A 23416-nucleotide genomic window follows, 5' to 3' on the forward strand; every position below is an offset into this window, starting at 1 on the left:
TCAACAAGGCCTGTGGAGAGCTCCACACGTAAAGATACTGAGACCCCTGGCCAGTAACCAGCCTCAACTTGTCAGCCATGTGAATTGGTCACTGTGGAAGTGGATCCTCCAACCCCAGTCAAACCATCAGATGATGCAGCCTCAAAAGAGACTCTGAACCAAAAACTGCTCCTGAATCCCTGATCAATAGAAACTGTGAGAGATAATAAATGATTATTGTTTTAAGCCACTAAATTTGGGGGTAATTTGTTACACAGCAAAGGATAACTAATATATAGTCTATGCTATTCCATGGCTTCAGTATAAGATTAAGGGATGCTAATCAGAGTTCTTGATTCCAAGCAAGAAAAATCAATTCTGGAAAATGTAAGCCAGAGGGGAATTTTCTGGGAGGGCCCACTGGTAACCTGGGTAAGAGAACCCAAGCCCTGGTACAGAAAAAGAAGATCCAGGTAGCCACACCTCTATGGTTCTGAAGAGCCATTAACCATCCCACATATCCTGTCTTAGTTCAGGCTGCTGACAAACACCATAACAGATTATAACAGAATACCATAGATGAAGGGGCTTAAACAATAAACGTTTATTGCTCACAGTTCTGGAGGGTAAAAGCCCAAAATCAAGATGCTGGCGATTTGGTGTCTGGTGAGAGTTATCTTTCTGGTTTCCGATGGCCATCTTCTAGTGGAATCCTCACATGGTAGATATCAGAGAGAGTGGAAGCAAGATATCTGATGTCTTTTAGGGGCACTAAACCCATTCACAAGGTTTCCACCATCATAATCTAACTACCTCAAAAACCCCACCCCCTAATACCATCACATTGGGGGTTCAGGTTTCAACATAAGAATTTCAGTGGGACACAAACATTCCGTCCACAGCACATCCTTAATTTACTGTCTCAGGATTCAGCGTCTGGAGTAATAGTGACATGGATCATGTCTCAGCTCCCAGGCTACAACAACGGCCGGTGAGAAAGGCTTTGCCTCTTTGGTATTATCTCTCTCTGAGACTGATTATTCCCAGTGGGGAAAGGTGATTTCTGAAAGGAAACTGGGGTGCTGTTAGACAAGGGGATGGGATTCTCTGCAGTCAAAATCAATAATTGTCCAGCCCAGGGGTCACTGCATGGTGTTACAAAGAGGAAGACCTCAAATATCAAACCAGACTGCATATAAGCAGTGGGATGAATGCTTTGCATTCATAATCTTTTTAATCCCTACAACAGTCTTTCAATACTACCTTTCAAGGAGGGTAGTATTGCTCCCCCTTATCCAGACAAGGAGATGGAACTTTATACACATTAAGTGACTTGCCCAGGTCTTCATGGGAAGTAACAGAGCTGGTTTTCAAGTTCAAGTCCATGGCTTTCCAGAGTTCTTACTTGTCCCATTTTGCCAGGCTTCCAAGTTGGACCCCACAAGAACAGAAACATTCTGCTTTGATGAAATCAAACAAGTTGAAAAGAGTTAATTAAGGAAAAGAAACAAAGGCTGAAGTGAGGGGTCACCTTATCGTCTCTCAACGGGGAATATGCCTGAGTCCTATCTGACCCGCTTGGCCCAGAAAGAAGGGAGTGGTCATAGGCAGAAAGGATAGTACAGACACATAAAGAAGGAAATCTTCCCGAAATTGAAGTTTCCCAAGAGCTCAGGTCGTGTGACTGTAAATGGTCCACGTTTGCCACCTAGCCACAGATGGCCTCATCAGCCCGAGCTCAAAAAGCCAACTTTGGGGAAGCCCCGTGGATAGATAATACAATGGGCACAAGCAAGATGTGGAGATTTTCCTGGTAGACTTCCCAAATGACCAAGGCCGTCACTGGGTCCCCTTCTCTGTCACACACCCTCCTTATGTTTGTGGGATTCCCAGCCAGGGACAGAGTGGCTGACCTCTCCCTGGCTCAGGTGTTAGGCCCTTCCTTATCCCCATCCCTACTCTCTAACCCACTAAGGAACTTTTCTACAATCCCATACTTACCCACTTCAGCATTTTCTAAATATTATTCTCGATTTTATGACTTCATCTTTCCTAGTTTGTTAGGAAAACAAATCTACTCCCACCTGGTTGATGGCTAATTTAAAGCATATTCCTGTCCTCAGGCTAATGTTTTTATGACATTATTATGACACTAACTGGCTAGTATTGATGCTAGCTTTTTATTGGTCAGGAGCCATAACATCTCTACCAAAAAGAACTTAGCATAGGCTAGAATAAGGCCAACATGAGAAAGATTACCTACAGATAAGAAAATAAATGAGGGACCACCATGATTCAAAGCACATAATAACTGGTCAAATATGTGATAAGCAGATAAACAAACATACCTGTGTAAAGCTTTAAAAAAGATGAATAAGGATGACAGTTCTCATAAAAGAGTGTTCCAGGGCTTTTGTATTTCAAACACCAATATTTTGTTTTGTTTTGTTTTTCAAATTGGGAAAGGAAAAATCAACAAAGGACCACTACCATTTTATATTTTTCCAAGTAAGGACATTTTAACAAAACTATCCTCTCCATTTCTCTTCTCTCATAAGACCCCTTTGTTACCAGCAAAGAGGAAGGGTATGATCACAGAATGAAGGAAAGTCTTTCCAGAGAAAGAATCATTGGCACATTAGATAGGGGTCTTAGTCCTACATTATAGAGTCTCTTTCTAGCAAGTTTAAGCACAAAACCATATATTATAGAGTCTAGATAGTCACTAGAAGAGCTGAAGGAACAGACTGTAAGCAGAATTTGCAGTGTTGACTCCGCACACCACACCACAGAACCAGGCCGTGGAGAAAGCTACCAGATCAGGGAGCAGCTGCCACAGCTCTTAGGTCATAGACACCTCAGCTCCTCAGAATAAGCCCCAGTCTCACGTCCCGCTCAACTCTCAACATCATTCACTGCCAAATCAAAGTCCTGCATGAGTTCAGCTGATTGGCAAAACCTAAACATGCCTGAATCTCCATCTGCCAAGGTGTCTGGGAAATGTAAGTTCAGTTTTCAGCCTCTGCAGCACAGAATAGTATGTGGGGCTATACAAGGGACTGGATACATTCGTTCACCACTGTCGGTGAGCTCTTGCTGCATACTCACAAAGCATGGCAAGGCCTGTCCTAGACCACAGACTCGAATTTGGGCATGGAAGCCATCCTGAGGGATGTGTGTGGTCATGCTTTATTGAGAAGGTTCTAAGGTCAACAGACTCACACAGGAATCTGCTCAGAGGGTGACTCTTCTTGCGAAGAGAGTTTGCTGCCAGGAACCACAGCACTAATCACACCATAGTGGACATCTGTTGTATTCATAGCTGTCCATTGACTTTTGAGCAGCTTTTTCCCATATTTGGGAATATTTGCTTGCAATGAATCCTACCTCTCCAATATTAAAGTCAGAATCCAAATTTCCAGACTCCTTTGCAGCTAGTATTTGAGAAGTGATCTGAATTCTGACAGTCTTACGTCCCCACTTGAGATATGATTCAAAAATGGGTAGCATGAAGAAGCACTTAGCACATGGAGCTTCCATTTGTGCTGACATGAACAACCCAGAACCTCAGCCTTTGGAGGGCTGGTTCCCAGTTCAGAAGAGGCACTGGTGCTGGCAGAAGTGGCTGTGATCTCATGCTGGGTTCCTGCTACCCAGTGCTCAGTAGTAGCAGCCACAGCAATACTGGTTTCCCCCTTGGGCTGGTTCTATAGCAGAGTTTAGGGTATTGTTCCCGGACACTTTACCTCAACCCTATTTCTCAGCCCTCCAAATGATTGTTTCACCTTCAAGATAAAATCCCCTGTCTACAGTCCTCAACCAGAGTGGATCCTGTTGTCAGCAACTGAGAAGCTACCTGATGTGCTGGGTGGGGAATACCTGACTCTGAATCCATGGCCTCTCCACTACACTGCAGAGTGAGCCTGCAGCAGAGAATCTACCTAGGCTTCATCCTCCATTTCCTTCTTGAGTCAGGTACACACAGGGAGGGGGAAAACCTGCCCTTTCTCTCAGATTTCTCCCATCCCAGGAGCTCCTACAGAACAAGAGTGCTCTTCTTCATTGAATTTTTATAAGCAACATTTTGGGCAAGACAGGTATTCAGTAAATGTTTGATGAATGAATGAGTGAATGGTTAAATTATGATATAGTTATGCCCAGGTGAATCCATAACCCAGACCTGTGCTACTCATTACAGTATCTACAAGGCACACATAGCTCCTGAAGTGTGCTTAGTGCAACTAAGGAACTGAATTTTTATTTTTTTTAAGATTTTATTTATTTATTTATTTATTTATTTATTTATTTAGAGGGAAGGAGAGAGAGAGAGTGCTTGAGTAGAGGGAGGGGAAGAGGGAAAGGAAGAGAAAAGCATGCAGGGCTCAATCCCAGAACCCTGAGATCATGACCTGAGCCCAAATCAAAAGCCCAATATTTAAATGACTGAGCCACCCAGATGCCCTTGAATTCTCATTTTATTTCAATTGATTTAAGTTTTAGCATTTATGCCTAATTTCATTTTCAAAAATTTTTAGCTTGTTTAACTTGTTACACAAGTATACTTTTTCAACCATAAATTTTATGAAAGCTAAATATTGACCGAATATTTCCAACAAAAATTTAACACATGTTCAATACAAATCAGGGTATGCTGTAATTGTAAACTATGTACCAGAGTTCAAATACTTTATGAAAAAAGAATATAAAATATGCCATTAATATTCTTAATATTGATTACATGTGGAAATTATAATACTCTGGACATATTAGTTTAAACAAAATATATTGGCTGACTTTACCTGTTCCTTTTTACATTTGTGTGTGTGTGTGTGTGTGTGTGATTATTAGAAAACACAGAATCAAATATATGGCTTTCACTACATTTCTGTTGGACACCATGAATCCGTACATTAGTGATAGCATCACTCAGCAGGCAGTTGCGGTGCTGAAGACACAGATTACCTTTGAACCCTAGAGCTTCTAACCCTACAGACCTAGGCCAACCTCCTGCTTATTCCCCTACCCGCTCTAAACGCAACAGAAGGAAGTTTAGGCAGGGGCCTACAACATGTGTAAGAGCAGAAGTCACGAGTTTGGTATTTTAGGAGGCAGGCAGGTGGCCTACCAGAAAAAGGGCCAGAGGTAGGCCACAAGCACTGACCAATGGCTCTATTCAAAAGCAATACACGAAGAAAAATTTCTGAAGTGGATGTCCCCGGGGTCACCAGTGTGACATCTCTGCTCAAGCCCATGGAATCAAAAGAAGGTCCTCAGAGAGCCTCAAACATGGCTGCTTCATTCAAGGGTGAGGAGTCTGAAGCCACGGAGGTTAGAGCTATACCAATTAGCGCTAGAGCCCAGGCTGAGCACTAAGTCTCCTAATGCCCCCTGGAACACACCAGCTCTTGGCTTTGGGAGCTGCAGATACATGCCAAGCAAGTCTGATTGAAGAAAGGAAGGATCCTTCCTCCAGGGACGGGGCAGCCTGACACTTACCCCAAGACTTCCAAGCATCTCTTTCTAGGCACTACTAGCCTATTCTGAGGAACTAGAGCAGGGGCCAGAAGGCATTCTGTCCCAGCAAGGAAAACCCTGTGATTTCTATGCACAATTCCAGAAGACCTGAAACTCTTAAAAGGACTTGTTCCAGGAGAGAGAGAGGAGCACAAAATAAAGATGCCTTGAGCTGGTGTGAAGAGCAAGGAAGAAACTGGGACCCCAGGAGAGAAAGATGCTCTTAGCAGCCCAATCCTGAGCCAAGGAAGTGCGGAAGGCCAAGAGACCAACCAGGAGGGTGGTACACAATGAAAGAGGGAGGAGGGGGAAGGGCCTCATCCTGAGGGCTCACTTCTAACAGAAAGGGAAGTGAGCCTTCCTAATTTCCCAGACAATTTTCATCCTGGAAGCACAGTCTACAAAATGCTTCCCTCCAACCTGCCCCCATAATTTGACCAAACAAAACCATTCATACTCACATCCAAATTTATCAATCTGAGCAAAATACGGTGAGTAACAAAGAAAGGTAATTTTCATATTTTATTATACAATATTGTTTATCACTGAAAAAAAGCTTTAATATCTTTTAATACAAAAGCAAATTGTTAGTGTTGCCAGAGAGATTGCTTGCCTGCCCTTAAAAAAAATCAACACCTGTTTGCAAACAAAAGCACTGCTAGAACTGAGTCAAATCCTTTATTCTCTTTCCAGGCTCCACCCAGCCCACTAATCTCTTTTCTGTACAGAGTCTAACACATAGTAGGCGCTGAATAAATATTTGTTGACTGAATAGCATGTTCTTTCATCCCCATCGTTTATTTCCTGACCCTTGACTGGATCTTGATTCATGGGGTAAAATCCCACCTACCCCTTCCCCTTCCTAGGGTAGCCCAGTGTCCTTTCACTGCCTTTGATACATAACATTGGTTTAGAGACATTGCCTGAGGGGACTGACGGAGGGTTTCAAAGAGTGAAGGAAACCCTTAAAGGCAGGCATGGTGACTCTGTAGAGAGAGAGAAAGGTGCTAAGTCAGAGCAACAGACAGACAGATTCAGGGATCCAGAGGCTACAAGAAATGGTGGCAGCAAAACAAAGTCAGAGAAACCAAAAACTCACACAGTTCCAGATAAAGAGGTAAAAAGGTTGGCCACGAATGTTAATCTTGAAATTTCTTTTCCGTTTTGATGTTTTATTACAGAGATAATGGCAGAGAGAGAGGGAGCCAAGACAAGGATGGGAAGACAGAGAGACAAAGAAGACAAGGGAGACAGGTGAACAGCCAGGCACGGCTGGCTGACCTTGAACTCTGGCCCTCCCTCACACCCACCAGGCTGGGCTCCTTAAGGCCTCAGTACCCATGCTCACTCACGGCAACCACTGGAAGTCCAGACACCATCCCCTTGTCCTCGCCCCCCTCCCCCCCAAAGATGGTTGAGCCACTCTACATGTTGGTACCCTCTCTCCAACATCCTCCATGAAGCCTTCCCACTGCTCCAGCCCACACTGGCTGCCTCCCTCTCGGCTCCTAAAACACATCTGTTCATCCCAAGCCCACATGGCCTAACCACAGGGCACTGCTGTTCTGGAGTTGGCCCTCGGCCCACGAGGGCATCTTGACTCTCACACTGGGAACTGTGAGTTTGTCAAGCTCCACGCCCCATCTCCGCCAGGATTCCCTGGGATACCCAGTCCGATGCTGGGTATCACAAAGCGCTCTGTGAATCCCTGTGCCCCGGCCAATCCCCAAGGAGTGCCAACAGGGCACAGTCCGCTGGTCTGGAAAGAGCTTCTTGGAGCCTGGCCCGCCGGGCCATCTCCTGGGCTCCTGCGCCCCCTGCCGCCCAGGATGGCACCTGTTGGCAGGACCAAGCGGATGGCCAGCGCGGTCCCCACGCACCCGCACCCGGGGAGGCTGGCAACGGCCTCTGGCCTCTGGCCTCACGGTGGCCCCAGGCACCGCCGAGGGTTCCGATGAGATGGGGGGCGCGGCCAGGGCGCCTGCTGCGTTTGCCTTGTGCCCGCCCCATGCCCTGAGCGCTGCGGACAGCATCCCCACCCCAGCCCACCCCCGGGGGCGCTCAGAGCTTCTCGTCCAGCTCCAGGCCCGGATTCTCGTGCGCGCCCCCGCGGAGCGGCGCTGGGCTGCCGCTCAGGCTCAGGTAGTTCTGGATGGCCGAGGCGCAGTCCAGCCGCTCCATGACCGTCATGAGGTAGTGCAGCTCCTGCAAGCTGCCGTTCTGCTCCTCAAACAGCTCCAGGATGGCTGCGGCGGGGCTGCGTTGGCAGGACAGGAACCTGGCCGGGATGCGGGGTGGTGGGTGCTCTGGGGCCAGATCCACCCCCTCCCCGGCTCCGGCCCGCCTCCGGCTCCCACCTGCTCTCCAGGGGGCTGGAGTAGTGGGGAGGGCCCGGAACCTTGAGACCCGAGGTTGTCCTGGCTCAGCGGCTACTTCTCTCTAGACCCGGGGTTCCTCCTTTTCACCCAGGGCTCGGACTAGAGGGCCTCTAAGGGTGCTTCCAGCTCTGACCGTCTGGAATTGCTTTCTCCGGGTCCCCCACCCCAAACACACTGTCCCCTCCTCCTCCCTCTCCCCCAGGCCACCACATCCTGCCCACTGGTGAGGAAGCAGGTGTTCTAAACCATGGCTTCCCCAGAACCCTCCTCTGCTCAAAAACCTTCCAGAGTCTCTTTCCAGTACTAACCAAGCCTGTACTCCGGGTGCTAGGCTCATCCACAACTTGATGGTGCTGGGTTGTTTTTTTGTTTTTGTTTTTGTTTTTCTGCTCTTTGCTCCTAGCTCTCATCCTGAACCTTCCAGCTGTAGGCCTTTTCCTTTCCCACCTTGCACACACCACACCCACAACTAGCTGTGCTACTCCCTCCCAACAGAGTGGCTTCTCCCTACTTCCCTACCACCTCCTCCCTAATGCCCTTTCTAATTCCCACCTGTAGGTGGAAGAGACCATCCTGCAACCCCCAGTTCAGACTTCTGCTCATAGCTACCCCACCTTCTTTATTATTCTTGCTTTAGCTGTTTTGTGTCTCTGTTTTCAACTTGCTATACAACATTGCTATACATGCCTTATTGTATATATACATGTATAATATGCCTTATTATACAATAAGGCATAAAGGGCTCTGCCTTTATCTTAAGCTCTCTGTATCCCTTACTATAGTATGAGTTCCCGGATGCTGGAGCCAGGTCTCATTCATCTTGTATTCCAATGTTTAGCATAGTTTTCCAGAATATAGTGAGTACTTGATAAATGTTTAATATGTAGATGATTTTTAAATCTGCTCTGCTTTCAGCTGGGTCCAGTTCCAGCCCCATCACCTGGGTGAAGTCCTTCCTGACTACTGCACTCACAGTCTGTGTTCTGGAGCTTAGCTCAGAATTGTTCTCCTACTGATTGCTGTTGACAGAGACCATGGTTGCATTGCCCGCATTATTATTAACATTTATTGAATGAACATATGCCAGGCACTCAACTACATGCTTTATCCACATTATCTTATAGTCTGCCTTCTACCCCTCAGGGCACAGCGTGTTAAGCACTCAATATGTACCCACTGACTTACATTTTAATTGATTCATTTTTAAATATTTATTGAGTACCTACTCATGAGCCAGGCATCATTGTAGGTAGTGAGAATATAGTAATAAATAAAAGGAGCTGCTCTATTATGGGGAACAGGGTGGGGCATAGCCATTCCCTAACTTTTAAGTTGACTCCTTGTTTGTGCTATAGTCCTCAAGGTGTCCCAGGAACCCCCACCCTCACGCCAGTACCCCCACCCCGCCGTCCCATCCACAGACTTCGCCCTTCTTACCGGATTTTCATGCCACAGAGCCCCAGGTGGGAGGCCAGCCGACGCCAGTCATTGCCTGTGATGCTGTTTGGTTCCAACAACATCTGCAGCTGTTCAAAGAGCTCTGGAGGCAGCCTGGGGCCAGGGAGGTGGAGTTCTCAGAAGGGAGGATCAGAGAAACCCAGTCTGTTCAACAGGCACCATGAATGGTGTATGCGCCCTGCAGGGCACAGGGGAGGAATCACAAACATCCCTCAGCCAGCAACCCAAGCAACCCCACCTCACCTGTTGCATGGGGGTGGTTGAGAGACAGGGGGAGGCACCGCCCAGGATTCTTCCTCTGATGCCTGGAATCTGAGGATTTCCATGTACTTGGTCTCCAAGCCCTGAGCCAGGAGAGGGTCAGAAATACACTTAGGGATCATGAGACATCCCCTGAGAAGAACCATTCCTCATATCCTTCAGCCTGTCACCCAGAGCTACTCTATCAGGAGATACGGCCCTACCCCACCCAGGATCCCTTCCGCTCTGCTTCCCTGACCCCAGAACTTCCAGCTTTATGTCTGCCTACTGAGTTCTGTGGGAGTTGAGACATGAAGACTAAACAGGTGCACCCTAAGACACCAAAAGTCTGAGTGAGGTCATGGGGCAAGGAAAAGTCAGCCAAACATAGGGAATTGAACTCAGGCACATGTGTCTCCTTCCCTCCATCCTATGGTCCCTCCTTGCAGGTGACAACCTGAGAGGTACTGGCTTATTCTCCACTAAGACGCCTCCACGGTTCCCCAAAGACCCTCAACCCCTCAACTCTTTCCCCTTGGGAGGGTGGGTTTTTTAACCCCCATCCCATCTACTCAAGCCCCCCTCCCTGGTCACCCTCCACACTGAGACAGAACATCATCTCTTAGAGACAGACAGTCAGCCTAGGAAGAACCCGCTTTTCTTTGATGTCCATGTTCCTCTAAGCTAAGAATCTGGGGTTTGACTCTTTTACCCTCCTACTGGATTCATTTATGGACAAAGAGAGTCAGGGATGAAGGGTAAGTTGGAGGCCAGGTGGTCTGGAAGAATGCCATCCACCTGCTTGATTATGTGATCAGGGCCATGCTTACCGGGCACCAGACCCCTCACCCCCTTTGCCCAGGGCTCTCCCAGGCCCTGCCCTTCCTTTGCCCCTCAGCTCCAGCTCACATCCTGGAAGGTGTGCATGGTGACGATGATCTCACTGGCAAGTGCTGAGCAGTTAACGCTTTCACTGGCTACAAAGAGGAGAGGACATGGCAGATAAGAGAGGGAGAAGTCAGGGGAACCCCATAGGCAGGCTTTTGAAATCTGAAGACGTTGGGCAGTACATTCCCTCTTTCTCTCTACAAAGATCAGTTGTGGCTGATCTTTTAGAGAAGGTGTGCATGCATGCCTGACTAGATAAGGAGCTGCAGAGGGGAGGGGAGGGGAGAGCAGGAGAGAAGAGGAGTAGGGGTTGCGGAGAGGGGACAGGGCAGGAGGTGGGCTGGGTCTCCTGGACTACCTGCGTTTCTCCTGAAGCAGAAGGAACGGAAGGGGCACTTTCCGTGCCAGATGTGGAGATGGGGAACCAGCTGGCAGCTGCTCTCGTCCACGTTCTCCCAACCTGGGGAGGAGGCAGAGCAGAGGGCCTCAGAAGCGGGGTCTTCCACAAGTGTTTGAGGAGGGCTTCTCTGCGGCAGGTGTCACGCATGGTGCCGTGGGGAGGGATGAGGCGGGAGTGAAAGTGGGAGGGTGTCTAAAGTGGATGAGAGTCCTCAGGGCGCGGATAGAGACCCTGTGAACAGCCTTCTCCTACCACCACACACCTCCTCCACACACACAGCACACAGACCTTCCGCCTCCCTTCCACTCCCTCCAGGCGCAGCCATGCAGCTGTGCCCCGTCCACGAACCACACGGACGTCCTAGGCTCCATAAGCAAGTGCAGCACCCCATGCCACAGAGAAAGGAGGGCAGAGAAGACTGGGACTCCTCCTGGGACACCAGCCCCAGCCAGGTGGGACAATAAAATCCTCCCCTCCCCTCACCCCACCATACATCCACCTGTCCCCCCACAGAGGGGCCCAGGGCTAAATGGGCTACAGAGGACAGGAATGAGCAGAGCCTGGAGCTCCTGCAGGCAGCAGCAGAAGCCAGAGGTCCCCTTGAAGCTGTTGCCTGCCCAGGAGCCTCCAGAAAAAACCTGAGGTTCCCAGATTTCTCAGCAGGGGGTGGCCCAGGCCCCTCCCTCTCCTAGGGCTCCTTGCTGCCCTGCCCCCCCACCCTGGCCCACCTCCCTCACCCTCAGAGATGTACGTGAGCTTCAGGCACTGGTCCCCTCGGGCCCCTGTGAAGTCAAAGAGTTGGCAGGGCCCGCGCAGACGCCCACCGTGGGGCTGCTCATTGGCCATGGCCCACTGCAGGGCGCACGGTGTGTTGTTGAGAAAGTAGATGCGCAGCTGCAAGTGGGACTGCCCCGGCGCCAGCGGCGAGCAGAACACCGCCAGCTGCAGCCACTTGCGGGCCTCCCGGCCCCTGGGTGCCTCCAGGACACAGGTATAGAGGCTGCAGAGAGAGAGACGGTGACAGGAACTGATACAGGGGACCCTGGGACCCCAGTGTATCTGCCACTTGGCTCCTACTGCTCTAGGAGCCGGGGAGAGTAGAGTGGTCCAGGGCATGTACAGTCTGGCAGGGAGTCAGGCAAGTAGGGGGACGAAGAGTGAGTCACGTCACAGTGACCATCACATGGGGAGAAGAGCCAGCACGCACCCTCCAGCATGGGAGACAGGGAAGGTGGGCTCAGGGCCACTACGCTTCAGAGGGGTCCCAAACATGGCTGGCCCTGCTCTGCTCAGTGGGAAGGAGAGGCAGAAGGGCCTAAGATCCTAGAAAGACAGAGCTAAGGACAGGCATGAGATGGGAGGGGGCTCTTGGAGAACTGGAGGGGATAGGCTGCCCTAGACAGTCCAGGGACAGTCAGGGACAATAGAGACTGACAATTTTTTTTAAAAGATTTTATTTATTTATTTGAGGGAGAGGGAGACCACAAGCAGAGGGGAGGAACAGAGGGAGTGGTAGAAGCAGGCTCCCACTAAGCCTAATGTGGGGCTCAATCCTAGGACCGGGGACCATGACCTGAGCCGAAGGCAGACACTTAATTGACTGAGCCACCCAGGCACCTGAGACAGATAATTTTAGAAAGACAAAGGTGGGGATAGGACAGATTCTTCCAGAAAGAGGGCTGGGGTGGTAGTCATAGACCAGTAGAGAGACTACAGCAGGGTGCATAGTCTTGGACAGGGTTGGAGTGAGACAAACTGCTCTACACACTAGGCCAGTGGGACCAGGAAGGGGACTCGGGGAGAGAAGGGATTTGCAAGCCATCTGGAACAGATCAAGGGGCAGTTCCATACAGAAAGGCGAAGATGAGGCAGACTGAGAAAATGGGCAGCAAGCCCGGGTCCATGGGCCTACCTGAAGTGGGAGAGGTGGATGCGACACTCATCCCGGGAGGTGTGCGCCCCAGGCCGCCCCAGGGGCCTCCAGACCTTGGCATCGAGCAGTGTGGTGTTGCTGCTGTAGGTCCGGGCATGGCTGGGCTCCTGGGCACAGTGCTTGAATGTGAGGGTGCAGGGCTTCAGGAAGGAGGCCCCATGGGGGCCACAGGCCACCACAGGGCTCACCAGCCCCTGCGCTCGGGACAGTGATGGGGCGTCCAACAGGTGCCACACCAGGATCAGTGATACCCGCTCCTGGCGGCCCACAGCCACAGCACCTGGGGAGAACAAGAGCGGTGATGGGCCTGGCAGGCAGGTGCACCCCTACCCCAGAAGGGGCCGGAGGACATGGTGGTGGAGGTGGGACAGGAGCCCAGGAGAGAGGGTGCCTAACATGGCACACAGGGAGGTGGTGTGGAAGGAGAGAAAGACTGTAGGCTGGCTTGTGGTGTAATCCTGAGCAAGTCACCCTACTTTTTTTTTCCGGGACTGTTCCCATCCCATATGGGATTAGTGGGAATCTATAAGAGGTGCTGTTGCTTCAGACACTTTCCTGTATTGAGAATTGTCATAACACACTGTTTATTACTACCAGGCATTTTACTTCCACCTGTCAGGGAGTTGTCATAAAAATATGTAATCCATCCATCTTTAGAGTCAATAAAGTCATACTAAAAATATAAACAATTTTCAAAATTATGGAGATGTCTATGAACGATGCTCCCTGAGGTGCGATGCCTTTGTCCAACACACAGTGAACAACTAAACGCTGAGGAGGGAGAAGGTGCCCTTACCTGGTGGGATGAGCAGAGAGATGCCCATATCCTGGAGCATCAGGCAGCCGCCACGGTGATCCACCTCTCGAGCCGAGAACACCAACAGCTTGTGCATCAGCTGACGGATGACGGTCTGGCCTTGAGTGGGTGTGTGTAGCTCCTGGTAGAAGGCGGCCATCTCCGGCAGTGTGGCCGGCGGGCACCCTCGTGAGGGCTCGTCTTCTGGCAGGGGAGTGGGGTGGGCCACTGGCTCCTCCTGGCTATCCGGCTTCCAGCAGGCCCCCAGCAGCCGGCGAGGACAGTGCCATCGAAGACACTGGAGCAGAAGGAAGGCGCTCGCCACCGGGACCCCCACCACCAGGAGGAACTGGGCGGGTTGGATGGAACTCTCATGGGAGCACATCCGCCTGGACACTCGTGCTGCCAACTCCCCTGCACCCCTGTGCCAGCCAAGGCCAAGGATCTTGAGGAGGGAAGAGACAATGCCAGGTAAGCCTTTTCAGTGTCACAGAAGCCGGGACTTGGCTTCCAACTGGCTGCAATGAGGGAGCCAATTGTCCTCATTCCAGTGCATCCTCAATTAATACCTTTAATGAAACTTCACCTACCTTTGTCTTCCTCAAGAACTACCATGGCTCCCCATGGCCTAGCACCTCACATTAAACTCCCTGTGGGCAGAAAGAGCTTGGTTTTGAGGTTAGAGGATGCAAATTCAAGTGCTGCCTTGGTCACTGGCTGAGTGAGTTTGTCATATTGTGTACTGTGCCTCAGTGTCTGCATCTGTCAAAATACCCATCTTGATCTTCATAGAGAAATCTTTAAGTGGAAAAGCGAGTTACAGAGAACTAGACATCCTCTGATCTCATTAACGGAAATTCAGAACTTATACAAGTATAGATACATATTTATGTGTGTATATATGTCAATCACAGAGAAAGGTCTGGAGCAACACTATGCAGTAAATGGAGCAACACTATGCACTATAATGGAAGCCCGGGACACCGGGGTGGCTCGGTCAGTTAAGCATCAGCTAGTGATGTCATGATCACTTGACATGATTGGCTTAGGTCATGATCTCCTGAGTCTTGAGATCCAGCCCCGGGCTGAGCTCTGCGCTCAGTGGAATATCTGCTTGGGATTCTCTGCCTTCCCCTCTGCTCCTTCCCCTGCTCTCCCTCTCTCTCTTTCTCTAAAATAAGTAATAAAATCTTTAAACATATATAATTAATCGTTTAATAAAGTATTAATTATAATGTAATATGATTTATATATAAATATATAATATATAACAGATATTTCTGTATTACTATAAATATTTAATTAATGATTTTAATAATATATTTTATGATTTAATAATATATTTTATGAGGGCACCTGGGTGGCTCAGTGGTTGAGCTTTGGCTCAGGTCATGATCCCGGGGTCCTGGGATTGGGCTCCCTGTGGAAAGCCTGCTTCTCCCTCTGCCTATGTCTCTGCCTCTCTCTGTGCCTCTCATGAATATATAAATAAAATCTTTAAATATATATATATATATTATGTATATAACCCAATATATTCAAAATATCGCTTTGAGAGGAAATCAATATAAAATTGCTGAGACATTTCACATTCCATTTTCATACTAAGTCTTTGAAATCCATGCATGTTTTACACTCACAGCACGTGGTAGTTGGGACCTGCTCTACTTCAAGTGCTCAGCAGCCACACATGCTAGTCTAGTCATTCCTGTCTGGGGCAAGGCAGGTCTGAGAGGCCACGCTCCAAACTATTCCCACCAGTCACTACTGAAACAGCAGAAAACTGAGAGGTATGAACTAGGACTTTTAATTTTCTTAAACCCTTTTTTCTGTCTTTGAATGTTTTCACCCCAGGCAGTGTATTTTATATTAACTTCGTCATTCTTTTGAAAAGCTATCAAAAGTTAAAAAATAATTACTGCTCGGAGTGATTGTGAGGATGGCATGCCATCATGGGAAAAGCACTTGTAGATGATAGAGCACTGCCCAGATATGTTTCTTTATTTATGCCCCATCTACTGCCAGAAAGGTCAGAAGGCAGCACACAGGGACATGTGAAATAGAACAGGAGTAACAAAGTTACAGAAGGAAGCAAAAAGAGAAAGAAAACGAAAGGTGAGAGCCTCCAGGGAGGCTGGAAGGAGGCAGGGCAAAGCAGGCACTGGCTGCTTGCTCACCTGGTTACCAGCGGGGCCCTCCAATTGGGACCTGGCCCTTCCAGCAGCTTCCAGACAGTTGCCAGACCTTTCTCAGGCCTTCCAGAGTCTCCCGCCCTCATTCTACATTAATTTCCAACGCCCTACACCCCTGCCAGGCTGGGATCCTCACACCCAGCTAATTCCAGCCTCTGGCCTTTGCTCCCACTGTTCTCCCCACCTGCCTCACCTGCCCACCTGGCCCCCCTCCTGCTCAACAGCACCTCCCAGTGGCTCACCAACACTTGACACTCTCACCGGCTGCCATTCCACCCTACCGACTCTTGACTGTGCTGTCACACGTGATTTTCCCACTCAGGTGAACATTTTCCGAGCACCAGCTGTGTACCTCGCAAGTTCAGTCTTGACAAGGATGATGTCTTAGGCAGCTGTCAGGAAGCTTCGGAGGGAATATGATGCATTCCCTCTGTAGCCGAGTTCTGTGTAGTAATATCCTCTTTCAAAACCCTCAGGGTCCCCATGGCTAATCCCCTAGGCTCTGTGCTAGAGAAGCTTCTGGCATTCATTCCTCCCTACTCCCTTTGCTCATACCCTGACCGGGAGCTGAGGCCTCGCCTCAGTCCTCCAGCTCGATCCATGCTTCCTCAAGGAAACCCAAGCCCCTTTCCTTAGGTTCTCCTAGACAGGGGCAGAAACTCCTCTGTATCCTTAGGATTAAGGACTGGCGTGGGATCTCTTCCCTCACCGCCCCACCCCCGTGTCCCCATTGAAAACGTAGACAGGAAGGAAGGTTTGGCATTGATCCTTTTGCCTTAAAACGCATCTCTGCAAAATGCAGCTGCCTGCTTCAGCCAAGCCCTTTGCAGGGCACACGAGTGAAGTGGGTGAGTTGCTGCTGCCCTACATCTGGTGGGAGAGGTGACTGGAGCAACCGGCGTCCTTCATGGCGCTGGCATTCCTTTTGGTTCGTCCACATGAAAAGATAATTGGAATTATAACTGCAATGATATTGACTATCATTTATGGAGCTCTGCCCTATGCCACTGTGTTGGAGCATTCTGTGGGCCCCTCTCATTTGATCTTCCGAGTAGCCTTGTGAGCTAGGTGTTATTTTTATCTCCATTTCCCAGGTAAGGAAGCCAAGTTTTCTCCCCACTGTGGGACATATGGGAGGTTATTATGCTACATCTGAAGGCTGAGGGAAGGATGAACTGGAATGACAACCATGTTCTAGAAACACTACCTTTCTCTCCTTATCTCCCTCCCTCCATCCCCCACCCAGGGCTCTCTTCCTTTCCACTTCTAGAGGAAGTGAAGTAGGAAGAAAAAGAAACAAAAATAAAAATATGGAAAGACTCAAAAGGCACATCTTGGGTTCCACAGTATGTGACGTCCCCCAACCCCCGCCTACAAAGGCACCCATGGCAGGGGACGTGCTAGCTAGTATGAACCACAGGAGGGACTCTGCTCTATTTCTATAGCAACAACCTTTCTGGGGCCTCCAAAGACCAGAGTCCAAATCCCCTCCACCCCACTGGGTGGCACAGCAGAATCTCCCTGCCCAGCCTCCCAACCTGAACAGCTGGCATATTATTCCCCAAGGCCCCGAGGGGCCTCGCATGAGCAACCCATTCATTAACTCTCCCCTAGCTTGGTCCCCTTCCTCCCAGGCTGATACCTCTACAAGCTGCTCGGCCCTCACTCCATCCTCCCCCTAACCCCAGGGGGAGGAAAGATGCCAAATCTACAGCAAGGCAACCAGCTAGACCTTCCCAAACCCATGCCTTCCTCTTTACTACCCATGGCTCCTGTCTGTCTTGCCCTGACCACAGATTATCTAGGTAGCCAGTCCCCAAGACAAGGGTCCTTTAGAATGCTACCATCACCTGTCCATCAGGAGTTGCCTCCTCTACCACAAAGATCTGGGTTCCTGCTGCAAAGTTCTTCTGTTCATGTCCTTTGAGGCAACTGTCAGCCCTCTTCCCACATCACTGCTTCTTACCATGCCTACTCGGGCCCTGCTAGGTCTCCTTACTGAGACACATACAAAATACCAGGATGAATGAGTCCAAACCTGGCATGGGCAGCATTCATCAGCAGAGGCTACATTTTTATAGTGCATACCACCGTCTCCCGGGTCCTCACACCCACTGGGCACTTGCCCTCTGCCATCTCCGCCTCCAGCCTGGGTAAGCTGGCCTGGCTCCTCCCCTCAGCCTGAAGTGGCTCCATTGCAATGCCCACCCCACCCCCAGCTGCCCTAGGGGGTATTCACCTTACCGTGGAGGTACTCCCAGAGGCTGCTGGCTTATCCAGGAACAGCAGTTCCTTCTGAGAGACAGAGAGGTCACCCAGACCCGGTCACCAGGCCAGCAGACAAGTGAAGGTGGGCGGGGAATCTGGGCAGGAGTGGCCCAGAGCTTCCTGGCAATGACCTGCCTCCCAGCGCCCTACAGAGGGGTGGGGGAGTCTGTCTCTGTCTATTGGCAAAGTCCAGCCAAGGCGGGGGAGTAGCTGAGGATCCCAGAAGTCCGTGAACTCACCAGTCTGGGTCTGGAAGGGAGGGGACAGAGAAAACCTGGGTACACGTGAACCCCTCCCCTGCAGTGAGTGCCCTCTGCTGGTGGGTGGCTGCCCCAGCCAGAGGCTAGAGAAAGAGCAAACAGTGGCAAGGAGGGAGCCCTAACAGGAGCTTCTCAAACTGCAGAGTGCACAGGAACCATAGAAGGGGTCAGGTGAAAAGGTGGGCTCTGACCCCATGGGTCTGAGCTTGGGCGTGAGATTCTGAGTCTCTAAGAAGCTCCCGGCTGACACCAATGCCGCTGATCTAGGAGCTTAGACAATGTCTAGCTGCACCCCTTTTCTCTGCCCCCACACAGAGATGAGAGGAGGCACTGAGAGGGTTAACAACTCACAGGGTGCTGGCACCATCAGGGTGTTCCCCTATCTGCTCCCTGCCCACACTCAGAGTTGGCAGGAACCCTGTGCTTTGGGGAGAGCAGACTTTGGGCTATTTGCCAGCCTGAGTCCTTTCATAGAAATTCTGCCTCAGAAAGATAGTGCCACTGGAATGAAAGATCCCTGCAAAGATGGATTTTTCCCCCCGGCTGTTTGCTGTTGTACTCTTAGCTCCTGGTACAGCCTGGACCATAGCAAGTATTCAATAAAGACTTGTTGAATGAATGCATGGACCGGCTCCAAGAAAAGAGGCTCCTGACATTGAACCCAGGTGACTCACCTAGGGGCTGTGTACTCTCAGGTGAGTTACTCAACCCCTCTGAGCCTCCTTTCCCTTGTCTGACACATGCAGACAGTACGATCTACCACAGGAGGGAAAAGCATTGTCATTATCTGAGCTAACGACTGGAAAATGCTCGCCACAAAATGGATGCCCAGCGAGTGGTAACTGTTGTTTCCGCGGGCTGGCCTCCCACGGTGGAGGACCTTGGTGAACTCCCCAGCCCCCCAGTTATCATCTCACAGAAAATAAGTAACTGCCACCGCTTTCATCTCAGTTAATGATTGTCCAGCCTCTTGTCCCTGGCTGCAACCCCCTCCCCTCGGCTGCCTTCCCCTGGGTAGAAGCCAGAGGAGGGGATAAACACTTCCCAGGGGTGCCTGGGTCCCCAGAGTGGGGAGATGGAACAAAGGAACAGTGGAGAGCAGCCCAGCTGCGAAGGGGACCTCATGAGGAAAGGATGGGCAAGAGAGAGGTGCTCAGAACTTTAATAGAGACAAAAAGGGCGGGTGTTAGTCTTTGCTGGACAAGACTAATAGGAGTCTGAGTCACACAAGAGGCTGCTTTCTCCTCTGAGTCAGGAAGTTATAGGGGTTTGTGAACATCTGTCAAGCTCAAGTTCTAAGCCTGGAAGGGCTATGCCAACTAGGCTATAACCAGAGGCTGCATCCATGTATCACGAACTCATTTCCAAAGCTGCTGGTGCTTGCTTCACTTGGGAATAATCCCAGCTACAGGAAGGTCCTGGGGAAATCTGAGGGTCTCCACCACCCCAGGGACACAAAACCGGTTCATTGGATGTGACCACCACAGGCTTCTATAGGCATGTAGCCTGGGGCTGAGCTGGCCCAGGAGATCCGGGTCTCAGAGGGCCAGAGCCACAACTGTTCCATCAAGGGGCCCTGCCCCCATCCAGAAGCCAGGTCTAGCAAACCAGGGAGACCTCTCCCAAAAGGAACCCTTCAGAGCCATGCAGACGGGCACCTGCACTCCCTGGCTAGTGCCAGCCACCACCCTTGTCATTGGACAAAGGCAGGCCAGATAGGAGCCTCACCCCACCCTTCTCTCGTCCCCCACCCTCCTCTGCCTCACACATAACGGATATCATCGGGCACTCTGCATGGGAGGTGTGCTGCCTGAGGTAAGGGGAATGCAGGCCTGGGGAAAAGAAGGTACCAGAAGGGTAGAACAGAGGAGAAAAGAGGACAGGGGTGGGAGGAGCCTCCAACACTGGACATAAAAACAGAAAGAGAGAGAGACAAGAAGGCAGAAGATGAACAAATAGACAGTGAGGACCAGAGAAATATAGAGATGCACGGGCAGGCAGGCTAGTCAGCCCTGTCCCCAGAACCTCCAGGATGTGGACAGGGGCCCTTGACAGGGAAGGCTGAACCAGGCAATCATTCCGGGACACTGAGAATTACCGCCTCTGTCTTCCTTGCATTCCTGGCAGTCATGGAGAGGAGGCTGAAATATCATGCACAAATAGGGATGATATGGGGTAGGGGCCTTGGCTGGAGGAGGGTCTGTGCTTGTCTCACGTGCCAGCAACATCCAAAGCAACACGAGTGTGGCAGCTTTCTAATCAATGACCAGGCAGTTGCTTCCTTGAGAAGTCAGACCGCCAGAAAGCTGGGCACTTATGTTTGTGGTTCTGTCCCTTCAGAGGTAGAGATATGGAGGAGGGACCTCCTCAGCCCCTGAGGGGCAGGCAAGACCTAAGGCTTCACAGAAAGGAACCACATGTCAATCAGCTAAGTTCGAATTCAGGCAGCAGCTCAGGCGGGGTGGGCCTCTTGGGTCTGCCAGTCTGGTGTATCGAGATAAGCCTGGGGGCAGATGGGCTGCCCCATTCTTGACTGGAAAAGACCCCCGGAGATCTCTGGCTCTTGTCTTTCTGCACACGGTCCTTCTAGGGGGGTTATATCAGCTTGGCTGAGTACAGTATAAGGCAGCGTCCCCATCAAGGGCCTGCTATGTTACTGACCAAGTGCCACCGACTACAGGAGGCAGAAAAGATTGGTCATACCTGGACCTGAACTCTAGGAGTCAGATACATGCCGGGGGAAGGGAGCCTTTCACTCAGAAGTTATCAATACTAGACAGTATCTTCTGAGGGCCAACTGGGTGGTATGGAGAAAAGAAGTCCGTGGAAGCCAGAGAAAGGACAAGGCAGTATGGGCTCCTAAGAGCAGGATGGGAGCTGACCCAAGGTGAGGAGAATGGTGTCTATTACTAGACCTCTCATGAGGGGCTCAGGCCAGCAAATAGTGTCATGTAGGAGGTAGATACAGTCAAGCAGACACAGGAAGATGACTAAGAGGGAGGCCCACCACTAGCGTGTTGTTTGCCTTCCTAGATTTTGCCTCTGTGAGGGGAATGCAGCCTCAAGGTGCCATCTTTGTGGCCCTTCCCCACCTGGGGCCCATCCTGGTCTCGCTGCTCACTCGTCATCGGATGATCCGTTGGTATGACATTCCAAAGAAGCCGCCCTGGTGCCCACCTCACAAAGTCTTGTTGGCAGGGTGGATAACCATCTACTTTGTCATGGGGTGAGCACCCACTTCTCATACCACGGCCCTGGTGCCTGCTAGGGTGGGGCCCCCATACCTGAACTACTGCTGCATTCTGGCCTCCTCAGGGATGGCATGCCATCTCGCCTTCTCTGGAGGGGTCCCGTCTGTGCCTGCCTAGGATTCCAGCCAGAAGGGTAGAGGAATCCTCTCCCTTGTTCCTCTCCCTCTCCATGATTCTCTGTTGTTTCCTTCACCTCACCATGCCCAGCTCCTCCCTGCCGGCACTCAAGTGAGGCCTAGACACTCTTGTTCCCATTTTGGCACACAGGGCTTCCTTTTGGTAACCAAGCATCCTTATGCCAGAGGACTTCCTTCATTTGCTGTGAAACACCCTCCCTCTTAGTGCCCTGCCACCATCTCTCCACAGCTATGCCTCCTACCTGGTATGGAAGGACCTGGGAGGGGGCTTTGGGCGGCCCCTGGCCCTGCCTCTCGGCCTCTATGCTGTGCAGCTCGCCGTCAGCTGGGCTGTCCTGATCTTCTTCTTTGCAGCCCACGCCCATGGTCTGGTAAGGCCTGCAGTGTTCAGCAGCGGGAGTAGTGTAGAAGGAGGTGAGACCCCCGGGCCCCCAGAGCAGATAGCGCAGGAGGCCACTCGAGTGTAGGCAGGTAACAGGTGGGCAGACTTCTGCGAGCTCCGGTTGGGTGCCCAGCTCTCAGGCACTTGGCTCACCAGGGCCAGAGCTCTGCAGAGAGGCCGAGGGCACAGTTCTCAGGGCAGCCTGCCTGACCATCCTGCTTGTCTGCCCCCCTACCCCCACCCAGGCCCTGCTGCACATGCTGCTGCTCTACGGGCTGGTGGTAAGCACAGCCCTGATCTGGCATCCCATCAACAAGCTGGCTGCCGTGCTCCTGTTGCCTTACCTGGCCTGGCTCACCGTGACCGCTTCTATCGCCTACCACCTGTGGAGGGACAGCCTCTGTCCGAACCACCACCAGCCTCTGCCCATGGGAGAGAAGAGGGACTGAGGCCCCAGGGACAGGAGAGGAGGGAGGATGGCAAGGTAGGGGTAGAAGAGAACGCCAGTGGGGGCATGGGACTACTGGGGGGAGAGGGAAAGGGGGAGGGGGGACCAGGGATTGATGAATCCCTGAAGATGACTCCGCCCAATGTGGTCACTGTCCTAGGTCCCCTGGTGCCAATTTCCATTCGATTTCAGAAACAGGAAAGGGAAGGGGAAACTTATTTTATACTTAATATAAATTAATAAAACCCTTTACTAACTTTAAAGGTATGATGTGAAGTGCATATCTGTGTACATGATGTCTATGGCTGCAGAGTAGTGCAGACCTGTCCATGCATGTGGGAGTGCATGTCCCTGAAAACACCAACCTGTGCATCAAGGGATTGGCGGGCACAAGGTCTCTGCTCCAATCATGCACCCTCCACACCTTCCCAATAAAGCTGAGATATTCAGGACTTAGATTTTCAGTTACCTGGAACACAAAGTCTTTTTGAAGAATTCTATAAAAGCAAAACAGAGGGGCACCTGGGGGGTTCAGTGGTTGAGCAGCTGCCTTCAGCTCAGGTCATGATCCCGGGGTTTTGGGATCAAGTCCCGCATCAGGCTCCTCTGCTTGTGTCTCTGCCTCTCTCTCTCTCTCTCTCTCATGAATAAATAAATAAAATCTTCAAAAAAAAAAAGCAAAACAGAAAAGTAGATAAAATAAAAAGATCTGAAATATACATGTCAGGTTTATATACTACATTTTATTATAGAATATTTTAATGTTATTTCATTGGATTTTAATTAATATATAGTAATAACAATATCATATATTATAGTTATAATAATATTACACTGTTATATACAATATATTATATATTATATATGTCATATCAAGACCTTATGTGATTAT

At 50.5% G+C, this 23416-nt stretch overlaps 2 protein-coding genes across 7 annotated transcripts; one reads left to right on the forward strand and one right to left on the reverse strand.

The window, feature by feature from the left end:
• Positions 1-6002: 6002 nt before the first annotated feature.
• UNC5CL (unc-5 family C-terminal like) lies at positions 6003-18300 on the reverse strand. 5 transcript variants are annotated; one of them, XM_025418692.3, is made up of 9 exons: positions 18023-18300; positions 13587-13884; positions 12770-13070; positions 11595-11857; positions 10816-10917; positions 10479-10546; positions 9573-9673; positions 9309-9422; positions 6003-7771 (listed from the first exon to the last, which is right to left on the reverse strand). In XM_025418692.3, the coding sequence occupies exons 2-9, from the start codon at positions 13744-13746 to the stop codon at positions 7555-7557; spliced, it is 1326 nt and encodes a 441-aa protein (XP_025274477.3). In that variant the 5' UTR covers positions 13747-13884; positions 18023-18300; the 3' UTR covers positions 6003-7554. The 5 variants fall into 5 exon arrangements, with proteins under 5 accessions (XP_025274477.3, XP_025274475.3, XP_025274476.3 ...); XM_025418690.3 differs by having other exon boundaries at positions 13587-14031; XM_025418691.3 differs by having other exon boundaries at positions 13587-14031; positions 18018-18300.
• A 1758-nt stretch (positions 18301-20058) lies between these two features.
• TSPO2 (translocator protein 2) lies at positions 20059-22612 on the forward strand. Of its 2 annotated transcripts, none has more exons than XM_049092595.1 (4): positions 20059-20121; positions 21340-21448; positions 21924-22065; positions 22322-22612. In XM_049092595.1, exons 2-4 carry the CDS (start codon positions 21360-21362, stop codon positions 22523-22525), a joined length of 435 nt encoding a protein of 144 aa, XP_048948552.1. In that variant the 5' UTR covers positions 20059-20121; positions 21340-21359; the 3' UTR covers positions 22526-22612. The 2 variants fall into 2 exon arrangements, with proteins under 2 accessions (XP_048948552.1, XP_025273822.1); XM_025418037.3 differs by having other exon boundaries at positions 21340-21532; positions 22322-22608.
• Positions 22613-23416: the final 804 nt, after the last annotated feature.

This window comes from Canis lupus, chromosome 12 (assembly GCF_003254725.2).
Source record: "Canis lupus dingo isolate Sandy chromosome 12, ASM325472v2, whole genome shotgun sequence".
NCBI lineage: Eukaryota > Metazoa > Chordata > Mammalia > Carnivora > Canidae > Canis > Canis lupus.